This window comes from Argentina silus, assembly GCF_951799395.1.
Source record: "Argentina silus genome assembly, chromosome: 11".
Classification (NCBI taxonomy): Eukaryota; Metazoa; Chordata; class Actinopteri; order Argentiniformes; family Argentinidae; genus Argentina; species Argentina silus.
In genome coordinates, this window is record NC_139665.1 from 8,792,083 (window position 1) to 8,816,026 (window position 23,944).

General features: G+C 45.0%; 1 protein-coding gene across 2 annotated transcripts; it reads left to right on the top strand.

Moving 5' to 3' along the window:
• Positions 1-1,529: 1,529 nt before the first annotated feature.
• eml2 (EMAP like 2) lies at positions 1,530-23,076 on the top strand (the record flags this gene model as incomplete). Of its 2 annotated transcripts, XM_083680311.1 has the most annotated exons (22): positions 1,530-1,599; positions 7,347-7,550; positions 7,975-8,107; positions 8,791-8,898; positions 12,655-12,683; positions 13,247-13,376; positions 14,011-14,160; positions 15,231-15,300; positions 15,781-15,891; positions 16,119-16,214; positions 16,553-16,687; positions 16,969-17,068; positions 17,450-17,604; positions 18,476-18,601; positions 18,892-19,023; positions 19,994-20,061; positions 20,191-20,279; positions 21,008-21,105; positions 21,422-21,509; positions 21,622-21,717; positions 21,887-22,017; positions 22,400-23,076. In XM_083680311.1, the coding sequence occupies 22 exons, from the start codon at positions 1,530-1,532 to the stop codon at positions 22,523-22,525; spliced, it is 2,445 nt and encodes an 814-aa protein (XP_083536437.1). In that variant the 3' UTR covers positions 22,526-23,076. The 2 variants fall into 2 exon arrangements, with proteins under 2 accessions (XP_083536437.1, XP_083536436.1); XM_083680310.1 differs by lacking the exons at positions 1,530-1,599; positions 7,347-7,550; positions 7,975-8,107; positions 8,791-8,898 and adding an exon at positions 10,294-10,392.
• Between the last annotated feature and the right edge of the window lie 868 nt (positions 23,077-23,944).

The following is a 23,944-nucleotide window of genomic DNA, read 5'->3' on the forward strand; positions in this document are numbered from 1 at the left end:
AAATTAAAATAAATATATATACAGTTACACTTAATGTTTGTTATTTTATCAAAGGTGTCACAATGCAACAAGCTTACTGACTCTGCTCTAGTGCTATTTTTTATCAATGTTGTTGTCTAGAACTCTTCCCTTTCATGTCTGAAAAATTACTCAATTTTGTTTTTGCTGTCCTCTAAATGACCTACTACAGGTGCCACGAGTCTTGTTATTGCATAGAAATGCAGGAAATGCTTTAAATTACAAAAACAATTATGGGGGAGGACCCACAGACCCCCGCCAGAAGCGCCCCCCCCCCCCCCACACACACACATATGAAATCAAACCTACACCCAGGCCAGTAGGCCTAGGCTACTTCAGATGGTCCAAGTGTGGTTAAGATATGTACTATGTCGCCCTCCAGTGATAGGAAAATATATAGGCTGCTCAGAATTACCTTTCAAGAAAAGTGTAAATAAGAGGCAGATTTGGCATTTTGAGGTAAGGCCTGCATGATGACCTTTACTGATGTCAAACAAAAAATACGTTATGACCTTATCAACATCATAGTTCAGAAAACAGGTCCCTTTACAAACATGTGTGCGGAGACACCTTCCCGCAATCAATTATTCATATTAGTGCTGTGCTAACGAAACCAAACTCCTACGTCCCAGTCGTCCACTTTTACCTGACACCCAGTTCTGATGAGGTGGACTCACGTAGGGATGACACCCAGTTCTGATGAGATCGGGTCAAATAGGGATGACACGAAGCTCTGTTGAGCCTTATACCAAGTTTTGAGAATGACACCAATTTTCTGATGAGATGGAGTCAACACCTGCTGAGACTGCAACAAATGTGAGGCTGTCCTAACATGGACACCGTAGTACGGGCTCTCCCTCTGCCAGCTAAATGTGGGGTCGTGACTGATGGACGGAGAGTAGCAATACAATACAATGACTTTATTTTTCCCCGTGAAAGTACTTCTTTTGTTGAGTGGTAGGTAGGAGTGAAGCGCCTAAGCTACAATACAATACAACAACTCTATATTTTGTTTCCCGTGAGGGAACTTCTTTTGTTGAGTAGGTCGGTCGAGTGAAGCGCCTAGTCTTCAACCAAAATGCCACTGTAACTCTCCACACCACCTGTCACGCAGGCTACACTATTATACCTGTCAGTCGCCATTGGAATAACCTTCCCACTGAATACAGTCAGGCTGTGGTAAGAATTGACTAGGCATGAATCACATTTACCTTATTTCATGTCGACAAAATGGTTAATTTATTGGTTTGAGTGAGCCACTAGTCGCCCCCCCCCCCCTACCGACCGTTCCAAACGGCTGGCGAACTCAACGGTGAGGCTGTTGCTATAGTAACAACGCAGAGCAGACGGTAAGTAGCGCGCCGGTGTACAGGGGGAAGCGGATAGATTGGCAGAAAGGTGTTGAAGGGTTCGAATGTGGAGAAGTGAGGGAGGAAACGAGGTGAGCATCAGGAGGCTTGCGAGAAGAAGGGAGAAGAGGAATCTGCAAGAAGAGAGAGGGAGAGAGAGAGATGTCGGAGAGGATTGCTTCATGCGGAAACCTGTATGATACTACCTCCCTCCTTCTACAGTACTGCAATGGTAAGTTCACCTTTGACTTAATCTCTTTCGAGTCGAAAGGGTTTTTAGTCATGAACCGTAGGACGTGTGGTGGTCACGTAAAAAAATACCGTTGTGAACCCTTTCCCATTGATGCACACAACATCTTATACAGCCCGTTCACGTTCAACAGGATTTGCTTGCTGCAGTTTGGTCGGTGTATTACCAAATGTCATGTAATGCATTGGCCAGGCGCTCAGAAAATACATATTTCCTCCACGTATCTCTTATCGTCGAGCTGTCAGCACTCTTTGAATACATGTAAAATAATCGTCATGCTTGGTGAAAGCATGTCCCATAATTGTGAGAACTGTTTGCATATTCTGGTTTCACTGTTTGAGGCCAAGGTGGTTAAAGCTTCAGGTGGAAGAGGTGACTCAGATGAAATATAGCCTACTCACAACATTTTCACCTGAAGCCCCCGTGATCACACTTCATAAAATGTGTTTACAATTTGAATTTCTTTCAAAGGAAAAAGACATGTCTTCCCTCCTGGAGTCACTGGTCTACAGACGGCATTAGAGTGACCATAACAAGACAGCTGGGAGAAGAGGTGGTGCAGAACTGTAATGGCTTACCTATAACTTGACCATAAAAACCATTGAATCATAAGGGTAGCCTACCAGTACAGTGTGTCCAGTAAAGTCTAATGGGCCACACACAGGCTAAACAGCAAAGAGCCGTTGCCTTTTATAATATCTTAACGCCAATGATTTCAAATAAAAGTGGACAAGATTCACTACGTCACACATAACACCTCTTTTGTCACAGGGGGGAGCTTGATTAGCATTGACGTCAAAGTATCAATGTTCAAAATATGTTACTATGTTGAGTACATTAGGAGATTATTGTAGGTTATTGAGTTGTGAAGCGGTTTGAAAGGTATCCAATATTGAGCCTGAAATATTGAACATGACAGGTTATCAAGATAATGGACTAGGCTACATCTATGCATGATATAGTACAGACAGCCATATTGAGTGGCAGGTGGACAGACAGGGAGAGGTAATAAGCCTGTTAAAATTGCCAGGCTGTCTTGACCCTGTTAGCCTGATGAGCGATTACCCTGGGTCCTCCATGCCCAGGCTGCATGCCCTCCCTGCAGACTCTGCCGTAGACAACAGACGGAGAAGCACAGAAGGGGGTCGTAACCTCTCTGCCAAACGGAAATTGCTCAGTAGCCATCTTGGTCAGGAGTTGGCCCAGCTTCTTCACTGTAGACCGTGGCTACTGCTGTTTCTGTCTGGATCTGCTGGTGATTGTTCAGATCACAATGTCACATTATAGGTGGTGAAACACCTTTCCAACTGAGAAAACGATTTGAAATGTAGCCTAGTGAGTGTCGTCAATACGTCCTATTGAGGACGATACAATGTATTGACGTGTTCAGCTAACTCCATTTGATATTGGTGAAAGGGCTTTCAGCTTAATTGACTTAGGCTAATTCCCTTTTAACTCCAGGTGGAGCAAAGAGCTCTCAAACTGTACACCTATTTTAGTTTTGGCCTGGTAGACCATCTGTTTTGCAGTTGACTGCCATAGACAACATATGTGCCACAACAATGGCTAACCTGTCATGAGATCTAACTGGCTGGCAGCAGATAGGTGGCCTCAATTGTTTGGTCACATGGTCTGACAGCAGGTTGACCAGTCTAGGACACAGACTTCTATTACTTGACAGTCATATTGGCTCCTCCTAGATGATTTCAATGGAACCTGAATGGAACCTGGCCCAAGAGCGCATGCTACAGGAAGTGTCACCTTCCTGGGTGTTGCCATTGGCGTTAAGCCGATTTAGCAAGTGTTGTCATGTCTTCTGAACGTGCGGTGCTCGCACACCAGATGCGTAAGTCATATGTTGCTATGGCGCTGCTATAGCGTTGCTATGGTTGTGAGCAGGTTCGGGAGGCTGCAGTTGAGGACTCTGACAGAAAAAAGTTGTTGAATCTACAGTATTACAAATGCCCACATTTACATACTCAGTTCACTGCAAACCAGCCTGTGAGTCTGTTTTAGCATGTCGTGAGGTGTCACTCAATTCAAACGGCTTTCCACCCCTTTGTAGCTACTTTCTGCAAAGGATTTCCCAGGCTTTCCGACCTAGGAAATTATAATTAGTTGACGGGTTGGGCAACCATTCAGTAGCGTTTGGTTGCCAAAGTCTGTAATTTGGGGATTTTTTTAATGTTAAATTTTGACAAATTAAGATTTATTTGACCAGAACCCCTGACATCAATCCCTGGGGGCTTGGTCTAGGATAGGCTCATTGTGATACTGACTGAGTCGTATATATAGAGTACGGAGGTGTGTAATTTATTAATTCATCTGATAGTCGAGCTGTCAGTACTCTTTGAATACATGTAAGATATCTTCATGCTTGGTGAAAGCACCTCCCATAAGTCACTAAAGCAGGTTTCGCAGAGGACCGGCAGTTGCTATCAATGTCCATTCACTTTAAATGCCGGCAGGCGGAGTCCGTAAACATGCTCAGCTTAGGTGGCGAAAGTAAAAAAAAAAGAAGAAAACTTCCATTAACCAATCACAATTGAGTAGGAGGTGCTACAGAGTGGCTTCCTTTCTTCCAAACATAAACATGTATAGCTAGCACGGAGGAGAACCTGAAGAGCAACTCATCTGACACCCTTCTACCCGGTATCACCGTTACTGTTTGCTCTTCTGTAAAGGCCTCAAGATAGCTACAGGATTGGATATTATACACAGTGCAGCTTGATAAATGGCTACTGTCAAAGCATTCGGTGTTCAGACAAACAGGGACAGAGCCTTATTGTCCTCCCTATTGTATGGGTGCCCCTCTGAGCCTGGTTCCTCCCAAGATTTCTTCCTACCAGGGAGTTTTTCCTTGCAACTGTACCTAAGGTTTTCTTCCCACTGCACAGCTTTTGGTCCTGGCTTGCAGGGGTCTAAGGTCAGGCCACTGTTTTAAGAACTTTGTGACAAAACAGTTTTTATAAAAAGTGCTCTGCAAATCTGAAAATGTGATTGATTTATAAGATATTTCTGGGGTCAAGTTTCAGCACAAAGATAATTCTGAACTTCCTCGTATTCAAATCCAGCCTTGTCGCTTCTGTAATAGTGGAAATTTTAATGCACTGTTACATTAAAGGTGCATTTTATTGTAGCTGCAGTACATTATTATTATTAATTATGGACATTTACTGTAACACAGTTTCAAAATGCTCCATTGTGTGATATTGATAAAGGAGATCTGGGAGGGATAGGCCTAGTGTTTGTCTGTGTAATGCGGGGTGCTGCTTCTGTGTTTGGAATTGTGTGTCGCAGTGTGTATGTGTGGAAGAGTACAGTATGTTCATACTACTGTGTGTGTGTGTGTGTGTGTGTGTGTGTGTGGGTGTGTCATTGAAGGAGGAGACTCAGTTCCACTGCAGTCTCACTTCCTGGTAGTGCCTGGCTGCTGCAGCAGCAGTGTTCTGTGGCTCTGGCCCCAAGCCAAGTCAGCCTCCCAGCCTCCCAGCCTCCCCACTCCCGGCTGCAGCCCATACTGCTGTGTAGGGAGGGCTGCAGGGAACAGTGTCCTGTTACGAACACACGCCTATCCTTTAGTGAGCCGTGTGTGTACAGTTAGGGAGGAGGAGGGTGGGGGTGGGGGGGGGGGGGTTGAGGAAGGGGGAAGGGGGAACGTCCAGGGAGAGAGGCAGATCAGGCACTGGCTGCAGAGGAGGAGGAGGAGGGAAGAGACCCACACCAGGATCACAGCTTTGGCACCCACAGGAGAGGCGAAGGAGAGCGGGCAGGCTATTTGACCGACTGAGTGACTGAGTGACTGAGTACTTACAGGAATGGCAGGTAGGGGAAGGCAAAGCGGCTGAGAGCCCGTATGAATATTTCAACAGGCTTCGGTTTTGCCCTGACCTCCATTGTCCTCTCTCTCGCATCCCACATGGGTTCACCCCATCCCTCCACCTTCCGGCACCGCTAACCCTACCTCCTCCCATTATCCTCCCCTCCTCCGCCTCTTGCTCATTTTGTCATCTTCATATGTCATTTAGCACCCATGCATTTTTTTTTTCCTCACACAGCTGCCGCCTGCCGTAGTTGTGCTGGAGATGTCACCTGCCTGAGACACTTAACAGAAAGTTATTGAGTACGCATCGTCACACTGTGGTCTGTCAGCCGGGTGGCTACAAGATATGAACTATGTGAACGGTGTCTGATTGACGAAGTAATGGGGTGGTTCTCATGTGGAACGGTTGTTATGGAGTATGTGTTGAATTATAATGCACTGAATGAATGAACGCATGTCTTTCACTGGAATAGGCTTAGATCAGCTGAATGGTTTTTAACTGGTGTATTTCTGTACGCATATGTACTAGAGAGGGTAATGGGTGGTGGAAAGCCTGCATGAGGCTGTGGTTTATTGACAATAACCGCAAGACAAGTGATTCAGGTCTGGGAATAACAGTCTTGCCGGGTGAAGATTTCCCAGATGGAAAACGAATACTGAATGTAATTTAAATGAAATACGTAGGCCTATTTGTCATGTCAAATTATACAGCATGTATTCACATGGCATTTACAATTCTACAGTAGAATACAGAAATATTTGACTTCCTTCCTTCCTGTCTTCATTCTGAGAGATTAATGAATTGGTTCCACTGGGCCTAGCCACTGAATGTTATAGGCCAGGCCATGCAGTGTAAATAGTCATGTTTGACCAGTGCAGAATGATGCTAAACAAATCCTGGTTGTGTGTGACAGTGGCGCATGGGTTTATACTAGTCAGTTAGAACACCGGTATGCAAATACACAGGATGGGTTCTCTCATTTGAATTGGAGGGATGATAACCTATGTTTTTATGTCCCCCAGAGAGCTTCGCTTGTTATTGAAATATGCTGAATGAATGCTGTTCTATTTTCACAAAATGTAGTTCACTGTTTAACGAGACATCATTATCATGGAGTGACTTTGGAAAAAAAGTTCATTTTTGTTAGTTACAGAGGATCAGATCTGTTGTTGAGCATTGGATCTGCAACACAGAGTCATAAACTGGGTAGGCAAATGACGTCATCATAATGCAGGATGGACGGGAGCCTACTTAGGGAGTAGCATCACGTAATTGCTCTAACATGCAGAGAAACGTTCCAAACAAGGTCGTTCCAACGTTCCAATTATGTCTCAGTCAAATATCGTTTTTTTTTTCGTTTTTTTTATCTCTCCCATTGCAGTTGTTTTTGAAATATTAGGAAAATAAATCTGGGCTGAAATCTGGTTAGTAGCCTTATCTATCACACAACACAGTCCAGCAACAAAGTATGGAGTTTGACATTCTGGGCTCCGCTTCGCTTCGGCTGAAAACCTTAGAGCCATGAAAAGACCCTGTTGGTATCTCCATGTCACCTTTAGCTGTGTCTGCTCTAACCTACACAAAGTTGTGCCAACATACAGTAGGCCTAGGCGGAGAAGTAAATGAACTAGTCAAAGGTAGTGGGCGAATTAGCCGTTCAACGATGTTCAAATATTAACAAAAGGCAAAACTCAACACTTTGACCGTTTTTCTTTTAAGGTTAAATATTATCCACTCCTGCCAGCAACCTCTTTCCTCTCTCTCATGTTCTTCCTCTCTCCCTCTCTCTCTCTCTCTCTCTTCATGTCTCCCTTGTTCTTCCGCACTGATTCCTCTCTCCACTTTCTCTCACACATACTATCTCTCCTCTCTGTCTCTTCCTCTCCCTCCCTCTCTCTCTCTCAGAGGATCACTTGTCAGCGGGCAGCACCATGGAGGTGGACGACCGCTTGTCCCACCTGGAGCAGCGTGTCCAGCTCCAGGAGGATGAGATCCAGCTGTTGAAGTCGGCCCTGGCAGACGCTCTGCGCAGGCTGGGCTGCTGTGAGGAGACCCTGACCCTGCCGCCAGGGGGAAGGAGGGTGACCACGGTGACTGCCCCCACCAAGGGTAAGGGAATGTGGGGCAGGGGGGGCCACTGAGGGTGGCCCATTACAAACCCTAGAACCAGGGTCTCCAACGTGGGATTTGTTGAGCGATTGGGTGTCGGACAGGGATTGGTTCCAGCCCAGCTCTAAAACACCTGGTTCTGAATCTATTAACAGTGGTCCAGACTGTGATTGGTTGATTGAACCAGGTGTGTTAGTGCTGGGCTAGGACAAATGCCTGTGTATATCCTGTAGCTCTCCAGCACTAGAATTGAAGACCTACTGTTTAGAACAAACCCCCGCCATATTGTTTAGTGTTGTTCTTGTGGTGAAGCACTTTGAGACATGTCTCAATGTAAAAAGCGCTATACAAATATGTTTGATTGACAGTATATTTAGCCAATCAACATTACTGATACATTTTGTTCTCTCCATTTCAATGTTAGTGCGGCAACTCCTGCAAGCCTTACCCTCCAAGCCTCTGAGTCTCAGCAATGGTTACGTCCCGCCGAAACGGCTGGGGGGATATCCCTCCTCCCCCTCTTCTCCCAAAAAGGAGGTGTTGCTGTCCATCAAAAGGTAGGATATTGTCAAATGCACTTCAGAAATGAGTGGACACATCTCTTGGGCTCACCAAAAATGTCCTCAACAGCTAATGATGGTTAAACTCTACCTTAAAAGGAAGTTCACTATTTTAACATTTCCATTCCTTCTCATATTTATTTCCCAAGTTGTCCATCAACACAAAAGGTTTTAAGAGCTTACCTTTGTTATTTAGTTATGTCCAGCAGCCGTGATTGCTCAACTTGGAGATAGGAGTAAACCGGGCAAGTAGCTTCTAGCTTCACTTCTAGTCCTTTTAGAAATTACTTTATAAACTACAAATTATCTAACGTTTTTACAAATCAAACTGCGCTTGCACCGATGGCCGATAGAGATGAGAAAGCGTGCGGTCTCCTATAATGCCTGGGTTGATAGAGGGGTATATGTTGTAGTTCCAAGCTTGTCCAGAGGGTGGCAGTGTTACGTGGAATATATGCAGAGAAACCAGTTTCTTATAGTCCCCCGGCCTCTAGTATCTCTCTAGTCTCATCATGTTTCTCATCTTTCTTTGTGTTTTCCTCCCTCAATATCCTGCCTTACTCTTCACTTCACCCTCTCCCTCTCCTCTTTCCTCCCTCTCCTCTTTCCTCCCTCTCCTTCTCTCTTCTCCTCTCCTCTCTGCTCTTCGCCTCTCTCCTCTCTTCTGCCCTCCTCATTAGGAAGAGCATGTCAACAGAGCGTCTGTCCACGGTCAGGAAAGAGCTGGCGTCTGATTCCCGGAGCAGAACCACCTCCTCCAGCAGCTCCTCCTGTGGCAAGAGAGACAGGTAACGGGCCTCAGGCAATAAGAGGTCTTCATATACCAGACCCAAACTACGGCCGTGGATTCCCTATGCGATGGTTCTAATGGTTCCGTTATGCTGTGCAAGCTCAATCAGTATTAATAATTGATCATATTTTGACCCAGATCTGTTCTGTTCGTCTGTGCACATCACTTACTTTGAAATACATGAGATGTGAGGCGCCTTGCACTTTCTCGCTCCAGGCTTTGTCTTTTCAGACATTGCCAGGTAGTTTAGCCAACCTTGCTGGGACCCCACATCCGACCTTAACAGAGAGCATACTGACAGCCTGCCATAACCTGTGCACCTGTACCTGACCTGTCAGATAAAAATACCCTTTCTCCTTGTTAGAGATCAGCCAGGTACCATATGGTGTGAGTTTGCACTCTTTCTACTGCCTCGTCAGGGCTGACTCAGACTCACTGGGGCTGACAGACGCACGCAGACACGCACACACACACACACAGAGATGAGTGTTCTGACAGTAGAGGTCCCAAGGTGGTTTTGTCACCCAAATGTAGACCCTGATAAATTCGACAGATCTCTTCGGTTTAACCACTTCCTTTTCAGCTTGAATGACAGACACTAGCATGCACAAAGGATGTTTGACTGGCTTTAATAATTCAGTCCGTGTGTGAGGGTTCTGTCTGGGAAGGAGATGACAGGTCGAACCAGGGAGAAGTGACCCTGATGCAGGACCGTGCTGGATTGCAGGGGAGGCTGGTGGAGGTAGACGTCGGAGGACGGCCTCATTGTAATGAACGGAATGAGGAATGGTATCAATGGTGTTTTTGATTCCATTCCATGCATTACAATGAGCCCCGTCCTCTGATTTCTACCTCCACTAGCCTCCACTACTGTATTGGTAGCATACAGATCCTGATCCATGGACTTTTAACACGTGTCCGTGAGGCATTGAAGACCAGTGTTTGGGTTTGAGGTGGTGGAACGATTTGCACTGTGTTTTACTGTACAACAGGTTGTCTAGTGTCAAATCTATCTAATGGTGGAGCTCATAGGTGAATATGGATTGATGTAGAAGTGTAGTCTCTGACGCATCCACTCTGTATTTAACACAGTCAAATGCAGTACATTAACCACTCCTGCCCCATGTTTGAGGACTATAGATAAGGGGATGTGATGAGGTTTTATGATGGTGCTATTAAGCTTTTAAAGACAGATGGAAACTGTCAGGCCACCCACTCCTTTCCCCCAAGCTCACTCTGCTGAGGGCATCAAATTACAGGACGCTGAAGTAACAGAGGTGTGTCTATGGAGCCTAGAGGCGGTCCGGCAGGATCAGGAAGTGCATCCTCATTGGTGGAAAAAAGTCCACAGGCTCCTGTACTGCTAAAGTTGAGTGAGTCAACAAGGAAGTCTTGTTCAGTTGTCGGACAGGGTTGTGTGTGTGAACTGCTTTGCCAACTAACGTGCTGTTACCTAACTTAACGGAAAAGTCGCCATGAAGAGATCACCCAGGTAAACCGATGCTTGATATACTCTGTATGAAACAGTTTTTTTGCAGTTAGTCTGTGATCTGCATTAAGACAGAACTTTGGAAGTCATTTTGAATGAGTAGGGCAGCTGCATTTTGCACGGACAGTTAGTCATGCAATTTAACTGGAAGATGAATATACAATCCAATACTGACTTAAAAGTACTCTCTTGCTTTAGGAAGAGGGTTTTTTTTGTAATTCTGTGGCATTGTTTCTTATAGAAGGTGGATGTTTTTAAATGCTTGCATGCGAGTGCTCTGTGTGCCATTGCAGTTTTAGGCAGCGAATTATAATATGGGTGTGTGTCAACAGACAAAAATGGAATTTAAAATGTTTCCATCTGGGCTTGAACATCAGAGCCATAACTCCAGTGTTACTGTGTTGTTTTAGTACTCTCCCATTGTAACTCTGACTGGCTGACTGGCTGACTGGGTGGATGATCTCTTTGGCTAACTGATCTGCAGAACGAGAGAGTATTGATTGACGTCTTTGCCCAACAAGCTCACGCATTAAACATATCGACTGGACTGACTGACACACCCTGGTTGCAGATGTGCTTTAAGATAGCTAAGGAGGAGGAAAAGATTAGTTTTAGACATTTGCATGGCATGGTGGCCTGTTGGATTCAGGAGTCTGAAAATATGCAAATACCGTATGAGGATAAGATGGCATAATATCCTGTTGGATCACATACCATTCGGTTTTACTGACTGTTGACACTTGTAAATGTTTGGCGGCCTTTCAATCCCGCATTGCCAACGGGAAGAGGAAATTTAAGTGCTGTTCAAATGTCACTAATGTCACTAATTTGCTGTTCAAATGTCATCATTTTGGGGTGTAGCCTAAGTGCTCAGGGACATGACTGAAACGACTCTGTTCACTGCTGAGGCACTTCATTCAATAATTGCCTGCAAAACACTCTAGATTTTTGCACAAATTCACTTGACCACACAATAACCATCAGCTTAACGCTAGATAATACTGTACCGTTACTTCCCTAACTTAATGTATCATGGATGTCAATGGCTTTTGTATACAATAGCTAGTATTGACAATGTATAGAATGTACTGTAGAAAAAGTGACTTAGTAGCTAGGATTGAGAATGCAGCAGAATGTATTAAAATGTAGAGAATGTTCTGTAAAACTTTCAGTGCTCAGAGCCACAAGATTGATTCCCTGACGCCAGTTCCCATCCAGCCGCTCTTTAATTAGTGGCTATGGATCTTTCATGGTCCCTCATTGGTCACATCGGGGCCTCTCCTCCTTTTTGGAAAGCTGCAGGCAGGCAGGCAGGCAGGCAGGCAGACAAACAAGCCTTTATGTGGCTACTTCAAAGAGTTTCCACCCCGGGCTCTATCTGTTGTTCTCCAACCAACCCTAATTCAGACAACACGGCCGAACCAAACTGAGCTTTACTGGGCTGGCCTGGTTATGCAGGCCTGGTTATGCAACCCTAGTTTCTGAAACAGTGCTTGAAAGGGCAATGTGAAAGGAAATGATCTGTGCCAGCAGCAATCACTGTAGGCGTATTGCCAGATGGTGGAGTCGGATGTGCCGTGCTTTGCAAGAAATCCAAACGCCTCGTTGTCAGGTAATTTCTCTGACTGTACTGGCATTCCTGTGCGTCACCATGGCAATCTCAAACGGTCCGGGGGGGGCCGCCTGTCAGTCGTCTTGACAGAACGTCATTGGTCGAAAAAGAAAGAAAAAAAAAGAACCTCATTGGTTTTCCGCTGATGTAGGGGAAAGCTGGAGAGGGCAGTTGATATCGACCGCTGTAATGCTGTCTACTACAATATACTATATGCCACTTTCACTTGCTATCCCTGTTCTAATCTAACTCTCCTTATTTTGCTTAGTTGGCATGGCACCAGAATAATTTATATTACCTGATGCACTGGATCTAATAATGAATGTGTGGTTGTGTGTATGTGCATAGGCCTACTGTATATAAAATACAGCATTCGTGTCTAAATCTGTAGGCTACCTCATTCGGACAGCGTTTCATAGCTCTTTTGAAGGCTGTCCTTGTTCATTCTACTTTAGGTAGGAAACTGTGAGGTCAGGAATACCGGATGAGGTCACTCAATAATTCAGCCCATCACAGTCACACCTCAAGTTTTAAAGTGCATCTCAAAACCTAAAGAGCTGCTCAGGCCTAGCGGCTTGTCCTAAAACTTCACCATTGATGTGCCGTAGGCCGACATTAACTCTTGTTCTGCTCTTTCCCATTTCTTCTTTCAGTAAAACCAAAGAATGCAGCCTCAATGCAGGTACGTTCTAGCACGACAGCAGGGGGTGTGTGTGTGTGTGTGTGTGTGTGTGTGTGTGTTTATGTGTGCGTGTGTGCGCACGCCAAAAAATACGACTTTCTGGACAAATTACCATTAGCCAGTTACAACCAATAACCTTGTTGTTGTTCGCTTGTTATTGTCTGGGGCGGCACCATTCATTTTTAATGAGCCAATTACCAAACAGTACAGTGCATTTTCCCTTGTCTATTCTGTGTGGCTGGCCAGACGATTAGGGGCAGTGAAGATGGTTGAACTCCAGTGCCCCTAATCCCCCAAATGTGCTGTTTTTATGCAAAGCTTCAATGAAATATTATTGTAGCATAAATGCACTAATGCTGCAGTACAGTGTGTTTCTTGCTATCATGTTGCACTAATCCAGTCTTTGAATTATGTGACAATACTATCATTTGGGAGTTGTATTAGACTGCCATTTTTGTTCTGATACTTACTGTATGCTCAATTCATCATATTTCACATGTCTAAATCTGTGTCCCTATATCTATACATTACTATATTCATGTATCTTTATTCCTCAATTCCAGAGGATGGATACGTGAGGATGTTCCTGAGGGGTCGGCCAGTCACCATGCACATTCCCGACCAGCAGAGGGACGGTTACACCCTTGACCAGAAGGTGGCAGTGCCGGACCGCAAGCTCAAACTGCAGTGGGTGTATCCAGTCCACTTTGTTCTAGGTGTACTGTAGGCATCGGCCTACGGGTGATGTCTGATGATGCCCTGGCAGGCACACCTGAAGTGGGGAGGTTTAGCGTTGCATCACTGTGGTGCAGTGGTGGCCTCTGGAGGTAGAAATCGGAGGACGGGCTCATTGTAATGCATGGAACGGAATGAATAATGGCACGTGGTTGATACCATTCCTCATTCCGTCCCATGCACTACAATGAGCCCCGTCCTCCGATTTCTACCTCCACCAGCCTCCCTTGCTGTGGTGGTACAGTAGAATTGGGTGCTGTCAGTGGAGATTGCACGACACATACACAGTGCATTTAGATTTCGAGAGAAATCGATGTTCCGTGGTACATCGATGTTATCGCGCAATGTTGCATTTACTAGTTCTTTGTGAGTTCAGAGATTACACAGTTCGTTGATCACCTTTACAATCTCATCTTTTAAGTCTGGCTTAGTGAGACAACCGACTGTGTGACTTTTCTTAAGACTGATCTGAGCAGAAAGAGGAGATGCTCAACCGCACAAAACTCTCACCACTTTCAATCGAATTCACTCAGCATGCTAATGCTAATGTCGGCTGCAGCGGTTGTTCCATGTCCTTAACCCTCGGTCCAAGGTACGGGTACAGGGGCCGTGACTGCCGCTCCAACCTCTACCTGCTGCCTACGGGGGAGATCGTCTACTTCAACGCCTCGGTGGTGGTGCTCTACAACGTGGAGGAGCAGCAGCAGAGACACTATCTGGGCCACAATGACGATGTCAAGTGGTAAGCTCCACTAGCACCTACTGTAGGGATGGCAGTTAGCTTTTGTCTTCAGGATGATGGTGGAATCTTGTGCAATACAGTTCAGTGTATGGCCTCCTCTGTGTTTTGTATAAAGATGCCCAATCCCAAATCGACCCCTTGCAGCGATGCACTTCCTGAGAGGACTGGATGGGGCGTGTCCTCTTAGATTGTGACAAGTGCATAATGGGTAAGGGAGTAGAGGTCGATTTGGAAACGAGGCAAATAGTTTGGTCTCCTGAAACACTATAATTTCTAATCCATTCTAATCCATTTGTCGTCTATGGTTCATTGAGCTAAATGTGTTTGCTCAGTGGATAACATTCATAGTTCCATCTGATAATCCTGTACGGTAATCCCTTAGATCAGGCCTATACCTGACCACAATCTTTTACTACGGGGTGAGCTGCTATGCACCCAGGAAGTTGAGGCGTGTTTTCGAGCAGATTTGCCTTTTCCAAAGCCTGCTGTGCCGAGATGACTTCCTTCCTTTATTCAAACAAGGTCCTGATTGTGGCTCACAAGTATCCGGGTGTCCGTTATTCATGCTCATCACTTGAATGAAGAATAGCGTCAGCTCAGGCGGGGGCACTCTTAAGTCAAACGGCTCAGCTGTCTGTCAGGTGACCAAAACGTCTGATTAACACGTATGCAAAAACCGTCACATGTTCAAGGGACATGGGAGGCTTCAAAGCAGCCAGGTTTATGCTCCTTCATAGCATTCCCCAGCCTCCACCTGCTCAGTCACTCTGTTCTGTATGTAGCCTACTGTACCTAAGAAGGGTGTGTAAATCATGGGCTCCCTGCCATATTGTGTACTTGTTGTGGTAGATTAACTCCAGGCAGGGAGCTCTGTAGAACGGAGCACATCCAATTGCGCCAAGCTTAAATGTATTAGCATTTTCATGCAATAAATGGTTGAACTGCCGTGAGTCATGTACAGTATATCAATGAGTTATTTTGTTAATGCACTGACGCCACTCAATCGTTCTCGCGGACTCTCTTGGCGTGTATTTGTAACACACAACCGGATCACTGTGTTCTCTCCACAGCTTGGGCGTCCATCCAGATATGGTCACCATAGCAACAGGACAAGTGGCCGGAACCTCCAAAGATGGCAAGGTACTATATTTTATATATATATAAATAATATAGTACAGTAATATAGTATATTCTTATGTAGATAAGAATATTGTATGTCCAAAACTTGCTGTGCTCAACTTTTATTCAGGAAGGTAGAAGACGGTTGAAGAAGAAGAAGGTTGTTGTTACTCAAATAATGATACCACTTATAATGGGAAAGGCCAGCACTCACAATTGCTATTATTTCTGCATCTAATAGGCAACAGTCACAAATTAATGTGTTTTGGCTATAGAGCCTTCATCAGGACCAGGGGCGGCTGGTGGAGGGAGACGCACGTTTGATACCACTCCTCATTCCATTCCATGCATTACAATGAGCCCGTCCTCCCTATTTCTACCTCCACCAGCCTCCACTGATCAGCACATATGCTCATTCATTCATAAGAAATGACCCCTCCTGTTGTCTTATGCAAGTCTCGGAAAGTAAAACAAGCACATGGTACCCTCTCTCTCTCTCAGCTGTTGGCTCCTCATGTCCGTGTGTGGGACTCTGTCAGCCTCAACACGCTGCATGTCATTGGGATGGGTGTGTTTGACCGGGCGGTCTCCTGTGTGGCCTTCTCCAAGTCGGTAAGCCTTCCCAAACCCTCTACAGCCACATTCCTGATAGCACTTTGTTTTGTCGCAAAATGTTTGACATTTTAAAAAAAGCACTTTGTTTTGTCGCAAAATGTTTGACATTTTAAAAAAAGCACTTTGTTTTGTCGCAAAATGTTTGACATTTTAAAAAAACACGTCAAAAACACGTCATCCTGACGTATGAACAACTGCCCTGACCTACTGTCCCGCCTCTTCAGAACGGAGGTGCCCATCTGTGTGCCGTGGACGACGCCAACGACCACATCCTGTCCGTGTGGAACTGGCAGAAGGAGAAGCAACTGGCTGACGTGAAGGTGATGTAGCTTCGCTAACTCACCCAGAGAAAAGAGCTCAGAAGAGCCTTACTTGAATGGGATAGTTCACCCAAATGACAAATCACACGTAGAAAATTGAACGTGACAAGCAGGTGGTTTTGCTTGTGTTTGAGTATGTGCTGTCCGTTTGACGCTGTCACCTGCCATGTGTCTGCCATGTCGGTCAGGCCAAAGCCTCTTTTAAAGGAAGCCGGTTCACTCCGCTAGCAAACCAATAGTAAATCAAGGGAGTGGCATATCTCTAGTATATACAGTCTCTGGTCATCTTCTGCTGCTGGAGGGTTCCATTGACCTCACAATACTCTGTGCCCCTACAGTGCTCCAACGACTCGGTGCTGGGAGCGGCCTTCCACCCCATGGATGCCAACCTGTTGGTCACCTGTGCAAAGTCTCACCTCAACTTCTGGACCATGGAGGGGAACACTCTGACCAAGCGCCAGGGGCTGTTTGATGTATGTGAATGCCTGACCTGGGTCAGACACGTAGAACTTCATTTGAAAACTTGAGGTGTGTTTGATTGAGCTGGTGTTGTGTGTGTGCGCAGTTTGGGACTGTTCCATTGGTTCCATTGCGTCTTACAAGCTAAATAAAGCACATCTCAGGTATTTCAAATATTGCAATTATGTATTCGATCAAGGTCTGATTAATAACAGTAGTTCTTTTCATAATGTAAGCACAGTAAGTTGTAGAATACGAGCGATTCCTGGGGTACTAACAAGAATGTCGTTCTCAGAAACATGAGAAGCCCAAGTACGTGCTCTGTGCGGCCTTTGCTGAGAATGGAGACACCATCACAGGAGACTCCAGTGGAAACATCTACGTCTGGGCCAAAGGTCTGTGGACAAAAAGAACCTTCTCACCCACCGTAGCACAGTGCTCTGAACCCAGTCAATTCAATTCACATACCATTTACTGTACAAACTGTTTTGCTGCGTCCCAATTCTCAACACTGTCCTTTGAAGTGCAGTCCACCCTCCCACACACACACACACACACACACACACACACACACACAGATTTAAAAGTATAGGATGGGTGTAAACATGGGCTTGAGATCGTTTCCACCACATATCATGTCCACACGTAAAGGGAAATGGAAGAGAATTGAGACACAGCAAGAATGTAAAGCTCTAGAAAGCACCCCTCAACCAATCAAACTCAGCCACCTCGTCATCGTGTCAGCGTGTGATTGGACAGTGGTCTGTGATTGATAGGTGGTAACCGGATCAGCCAGGTGGTGGCGGGGGCCCACGAGGGTGGGATCTTCTCCCTGTGTGTGCTGAAGGACGGGACTCTGGTGTCAGGGGGCGGGAAGGACCGCAGGGTGGTGCTCTGGGACCACGAGTACCACAAGCAGAGTGAGATGGAGGTGAGACCTGCATATAACACTGACTGATGAGCAATATTACACATATGTACATATTTCTATACGTGAACCAGGGGAGGCTGGTGGTAGAAATCACACGTTTGATTCCATTCCTCACTCCGTTCCATGCATTCCAATGAGCCCTTCCTCCGATTTCTACCTCCAGCAGCCTCCCCTGATGTGAACCATGCCGAGTTATTCAGTAATTGATCCAATCAAAGAGGAAGGGGTCCCAAATCTACTGTAGCTTCTCTTCAGTTCCTCCATTGCTTCTGGCAGCTTACAGAGATCAACTGTGTGTTTATACTGTGGATGGACTTAATGTCGGTAAAGAAACGTGACGTGTGTGCAGATTCAGGGCAGAAGCAAGTGTCATAATATTGACGTGCAGGGTATCCTGTGTGTAGGGCCCCAATCTGCTGGATGATATAGTGCTGAGCAGAGCGAAACTCTGAATACTCCACAGCATGATTTTTATTGTACCTTGTACAATGTTTATGAGAAAAAGCTGATCATTCAACCCAGAGCTTTAATAAACCGTCTGGAAAAACTATTTGCATACCGTGGCAACACCATGAGACACAGTATACAAAACTCCCATTGGATTATTTGTCCCATTTTAAATATTAAGGTAAAGATGGATAACTTTGCTCCCGTTTTACAATATTTTGCACATGCAAGTCCACATCTCAGTAGTCTACCGCCACCTTCACCCCTCGTCTCCTTCATATGCAATTATCTGGATAACGGAACTGGAAGGAGAGGAGACCGGGAGCCAATTCAGACCATTGAGATGCAGCCATCGTCCAACTTGAGGATGAAAGATGAGATATTCTACCTTCCTGGTTTGACGATGCATTTCCTCCCTCCCCAGGTGCCAGAGTCGCATGGGCCCGTCCGCTCCCTGGCCGAGGGGAAGCAGGGCGAGCTGTTTGTGGGGACGACTAAGAACGCCATCATCAAAGGCTCTTTCCCTGAGACCCTCGTCCCCATCGTACAGGTACAGAAAACAGCTCAATGTCAACGTCGCCAAGTTCACCGTCATATTCTATCTGTTTGCCTGAAAGGTGATTCCTGTGTTTCTTTCTAATATTTTGTTTAGTTACTAGTCTGTGATAACACTTTCATTTCGTTCCTCTCTCCTCACCTATTTACCTTTCCCCTTTATCATCCCCCTCATTGGCAATGTCACTCCTCTCCTCACTCCTCCTCTTTCTCTTTACTCTTTGTTCTCTTTCTCTCACACACACGCACACACACTCCCCCTCTCCCCTCCTCCCCCTCTCTCAGGGTCACACAGACGAGCTGTGGGGCCTGGACGTCCACCCCACCATGGAGCAGTTTGTGACGTGCAGCCAGGACAAGCAGGTCCACCTCTGGGACACCAGCTCTCACCAGCCCCTGTGGAGCAAGAGCATCGAGGTGCCCCCCCCTCTTCTGCTGCTGCTGCTGCTGCTTCTCTCTGACCAGCCCTAAGCTACCATACCAGCCTGGGAATTTAGCTTGAAATGTAGCTTGGCTGACTTAGCTAGACAGACTAAAGGCTGAAATCAAATTAAGCAAATTAGGCTGGTCCCAGGCTACATACATATAGGTACCAGCTGTGTGAAATTAAGGGTGATTGATTTAAGGAATGGGGCAATGGACTTGTGAACAGAGTGTTGTTGGAACCAGTTGCACACTTTGGGCAGCTAGCTTTAAGGTACTGTTTGAAGACAGTATTTACACCAGCTCAGCACGCCAGCTCAACTGAAATAATCCATACAGTACTTATTAATGGTTCTGATATTCACTGGGTGTGTTGTAATGTGAAGGCCCACTCTGCAGCCCTGTTGGCCCTCCATGTCTGTCTGCTGTGTCCTGTCCAATACCTCAAAGGGCCAGCTGTGAAGTACTAGTCACCATCGCTCTCCTATCACTCATCCCCACTCAAACACAGACAAGACAACATACTGTACAAATACAGAATAGCATACAGACACATACTGTACAAATACAGAACATTATACAGACACATACTGTACAAATACAGAATATTATACAGACAAATACTGTACAAATACAGAATAGCATACAGACACATACTGTACAAATACAGAATAGCATACAGACACATACTGTACAAATACAGAACATTATACAGACACATACTGTACAAATACAGAATATTATACAGACAAATACTGTACAAATACAGAATAGCATACAGACACATACTGTACAAATACAGAATATTATACAGACAAATACTGTACAAATACTTCTTACAGATCAGTGGAGGTAGAAATCAGTTGGACGGGCTCATCGCGTGTGTGTGTGTGTGTGTGTGTGTGTGAGTGTGATAACATTCCTCATTCCTCACGCCTACACTGTCTCTCCCTGTGTTGTCCAGGACCCAGGGCGCTCTGCAGGGTTCCACCCCAGTGGTGCTGTGCTAGCTGTGGGCACCATGACTGGAAGGTACAGTATTCTCCCACTTGAACTTGAAAGCTCTACATTCAAACTGCATTCACTTTTACTGGACCAACATACACAACAACCCTCACTACAGTAGATGAAATGCACTGACATGGGAATGCTACTCTGCAGATGGCTGGTTCTTGACACTGACACCCGTGACCTGGTGTCCATGCACACGGATGGCAACGAGATCATCTCCAATATCAAGTACTCCCCAGGTACAAGAGAACATCTTTTACTGCAGTGTGTTCTCTCTGTTATGAGATTTTTAAGTGTTTACATTTTTCAGATAGAATAGATGAGAGACAATACCAATACAGACACAACAATGAACAAACAACAATAAAGACAACACACCATTAGCTAAGATTAAAGGGACAGTTCACCCAAATTACAAAAGCACATATTTGGTTCCTTACCCTGGAATTAGTCTATGAACAAGGACAAACTTCAACTTCACTGTTTATCTTTATCTAGGCACTGTAAGTAACAGCTAACTGTTAGCATGTTTAACCAAAACCCAATGCAAGCTCTAAGTTAGCATGTTAGAAGATGTCATGCTCAAATCATCTCAAAGTCATTTAATTCAAGGAATTCAGTCTCTTCAGAGAATTTGAGATGAAATGTCAAAACACGCTAACTTAGATCCATTGACTTGCATCAGGTTATGGTTAGAAATTCTAACAATTAGCTGTTAGTTACAGTGCCCAGATAAACAAAAACAAAGTGTGACTTGATGTCTGTCCTTGTCCATAGACTCGTTTCAGGGGAAAGAACCAAACATGTTGTTTGTTACTGGCTGTAATCATTTAAATCAACACAGAAACTTCCTGAATAATATTTGCCTAGACCTCACTGCATTTCAATGGTTGTAGTCAGAATAGCTGGTTGCTTTAATCCTGCTGTCCATTCAACATAAAAACTAACCCCTCTCTCCTGGTCTCAGATGGTAACAGTCTAGCCGTCGGTTCCCATGACAACTTTGTGTACATCTACGCTGTGACAGAGAATGGCAAGAAGTACAGCCGTGTGGGGAAATGCACTGTAAGTACACCATCAGATGGGAGCTTACCCTTATCCTTTCACCTTACACCCTTACAATCTTCTGTATGGGGGAGACACTACATTAAGTTGTCCCTATACTGTACCTGTGCAGTGTAATTAGTAACAACATTGTACAAGTACAATTACAAAGTAATTATGGATGCATGTACAATATGAGTAATAACAGAGTTACTACACAGGGAGAATCAAACTTAAAAGTATTGTAGGGTTGACAGACCAAAAAACACACATGCGATATGTACACACACACACAATAAAAAATGTGACCCATTTGTGTCATTTGTTTTCCTCACAGGGTCACTCTAGCTTCGTCACCCACCTGGACTGGTCCGCAGACAGCCAGTACCTCGTCACCAACTCAGGAGACTATGAGATCCTATTCTGTAAGTGTCTCTTTTGTCAGTTGAACACGGACACCACAACTCTTTGGACGATTACTGTGTGCAGTGTTCCAGTAACAACTGTTCTCTTCCTGTTTGCGGTTCAACCCTAAAGGGGAAGCATCCAGTGGCAAGCATGTGACGAGTATGGATGTGGTCCGTAATCTGGAGTGGGCCTCCACCACTTGTGTTCTGGGCTTCACTGTATTTGGTAAATCAGAATTTCCTGCTTTTGATGTCATGGCATCCTCTGCACACGAGGCGGGCAAAAAAAGATGTATCTTTGATCTCTGTTCATCATCAAAGGTTTCAGTCTTTTGTAGTGGTGTTTTAATTAGTCTTTAGTTGTCGTCTTTCTCTGGTTTGCGTTTCATCTTCAGGCGTTTGGCCCGACGGTGCTGATGGTACGGATATCAACGCCGTGTGCCGGTCACATGACTCCACCCTCCTGGCCTCGGCCGATGACTTTGGCAAAGTGCACTTGTTCTCCAACCCCTGCTCTCAGCCAAGGGTGAGCCTGTTTGTTTGTATTTGTTTGTTATATCTCAAATGATATATTTGTTTTATTACACGTGGGAGGGCCGGTTTCCCAGAAACAGATTAAGCCTACTCCTTTAAACTGGACTAACTCAAATTGCACTTCTCAGACATGGTGTAAAATAGTCTAAGACTTTCTCTCATCGGGGTTTAATGAATCTGAAAATTCGAGCTAATCCAGAACTAAGTGAGGTCTTTCATTAGACCTCAACGGAAGAAGGTTTAACTTCAGTGCAATTAGTCAATCACAATGTTGAGAAATGACCCATGAACACCACAGAGGGAAACCATTTTAGACATCCGAGCTGGTCCAGGATTAAGAGGCTTCATCTGTGTCCAATGATTTAACCTTCCAGGCCCAGAGCCACGCCTATGGCGGACACAGCAGTCACGTGACCAACGTTGCCTTTCTCCATGACGACAGTCACCTCATCTCTACTGGAGGCAAGGACACCAGCATCCTCCAGTGGGTGGTCGCCTAGGCAACCCTGCTGCACCGTCAACTGTAGCCTCCTGCCCACTAGAGGGCAGCACTGCTGTGCCTATAACTTACACCCACCTCTAACTGTTAGTAAGCTGAAGTTGCCCTTACACGCTGATCTTGGGTCAGTTTTATATTTGCCCCCTTGAATACTAGGGTTAGGATCTGTAGAGGGTAAGCTGACCTCAGATCTGTGCCTGTAGGGGCAACTTCATCCTGTATCCCTCTGTCTTGCTCTCCTGTCTGTCTGAGTTAACTTGTACTGTACTGTCCTGAGGCACCACTAGGTGGAACACTGAGGCAAGAGAATAATAAGCATGTCCAAGACTGTTGAGAGTAATTTAGGCTATTTTAAAAGAGTTGTAGCTGCTGATTATGTTGCAAAAGGTCTATAGAGGTATATTATGCAGTATATCCAAGTGGCTGTGGTATTTTAATATATAAATGTAATGAATATCGTCATGGCGACTTTAGCACTTGATGCGTATTTAGGAGTGAGCTTAAGCTGTGCTTTGCCTTTGTTTTGTTAATAAAGTTTCTACCTAAATAGTGTGTGTAGTTTAAATACTGTGATTTTGTAAGGAGAAACTGTGCCAGTGACTCAAATCATAGAATTACAAGATCACTTGCCCAATTCCATATTCTATTAATGACCAAAAACTATGTTTTAAGTGAGAAGTTATAGCTTGTCAAAAATCTGCGAAAGGCAGGAAATTCACCACTTGGTAGGTTGCTTAGGATTCAGTTTCACTAAATAAAAGGACAGAAGGATATACACTCACTGAACACTTTATTAGGAACACCTGTACACCTTCTCGTGGTGGAGGTGGTGTAATGGTGTGGGGAATGTTTTCTTGGCACACTTTGGGCCTGTTAATATCAATCATCGCTTGAATGCCATTTTTTTTTTTTACATTTCACATTTTATTTGAGTATTGTTGCTGACCATGTGTATCCCTTCAAGGCCAGAATTTACCCGTCTTCTAATGTCTACTTCCAGCATGATAATGCACCATGTCACAAAGCAAAAGTCGTCTCAAACCTTTGGGATGTGGTAGAACGGGAGATTCACAGCTTGAAAGTGCACCTGAAAATCAGCAGGAATTGCGTGATGCAATCATGTCATCATGGACCAGAATCTCAAAGGAATGTTTCCAACATCTTGTGTAATCAGTGCCATGAAGAATTGAGGCTATTTTGAGAACAAAGGGAGGCCCTACCCAGTATTAGTATAGTGTTCCTAATAAAGTGTTCAGTGAGTGTATATTGTCCCAACATGATATTCCATACTGATAGAAGCCTGAGTGGAAAACTGTCCCGTGTAGGGCCTACTCAAAAGAATAATATCCCATGGCTGCCAAATCAACATAGAGAACGAGATTTTTTTCCTAGCTTAAAGGAAGCATTTGTTTAAAGGAAA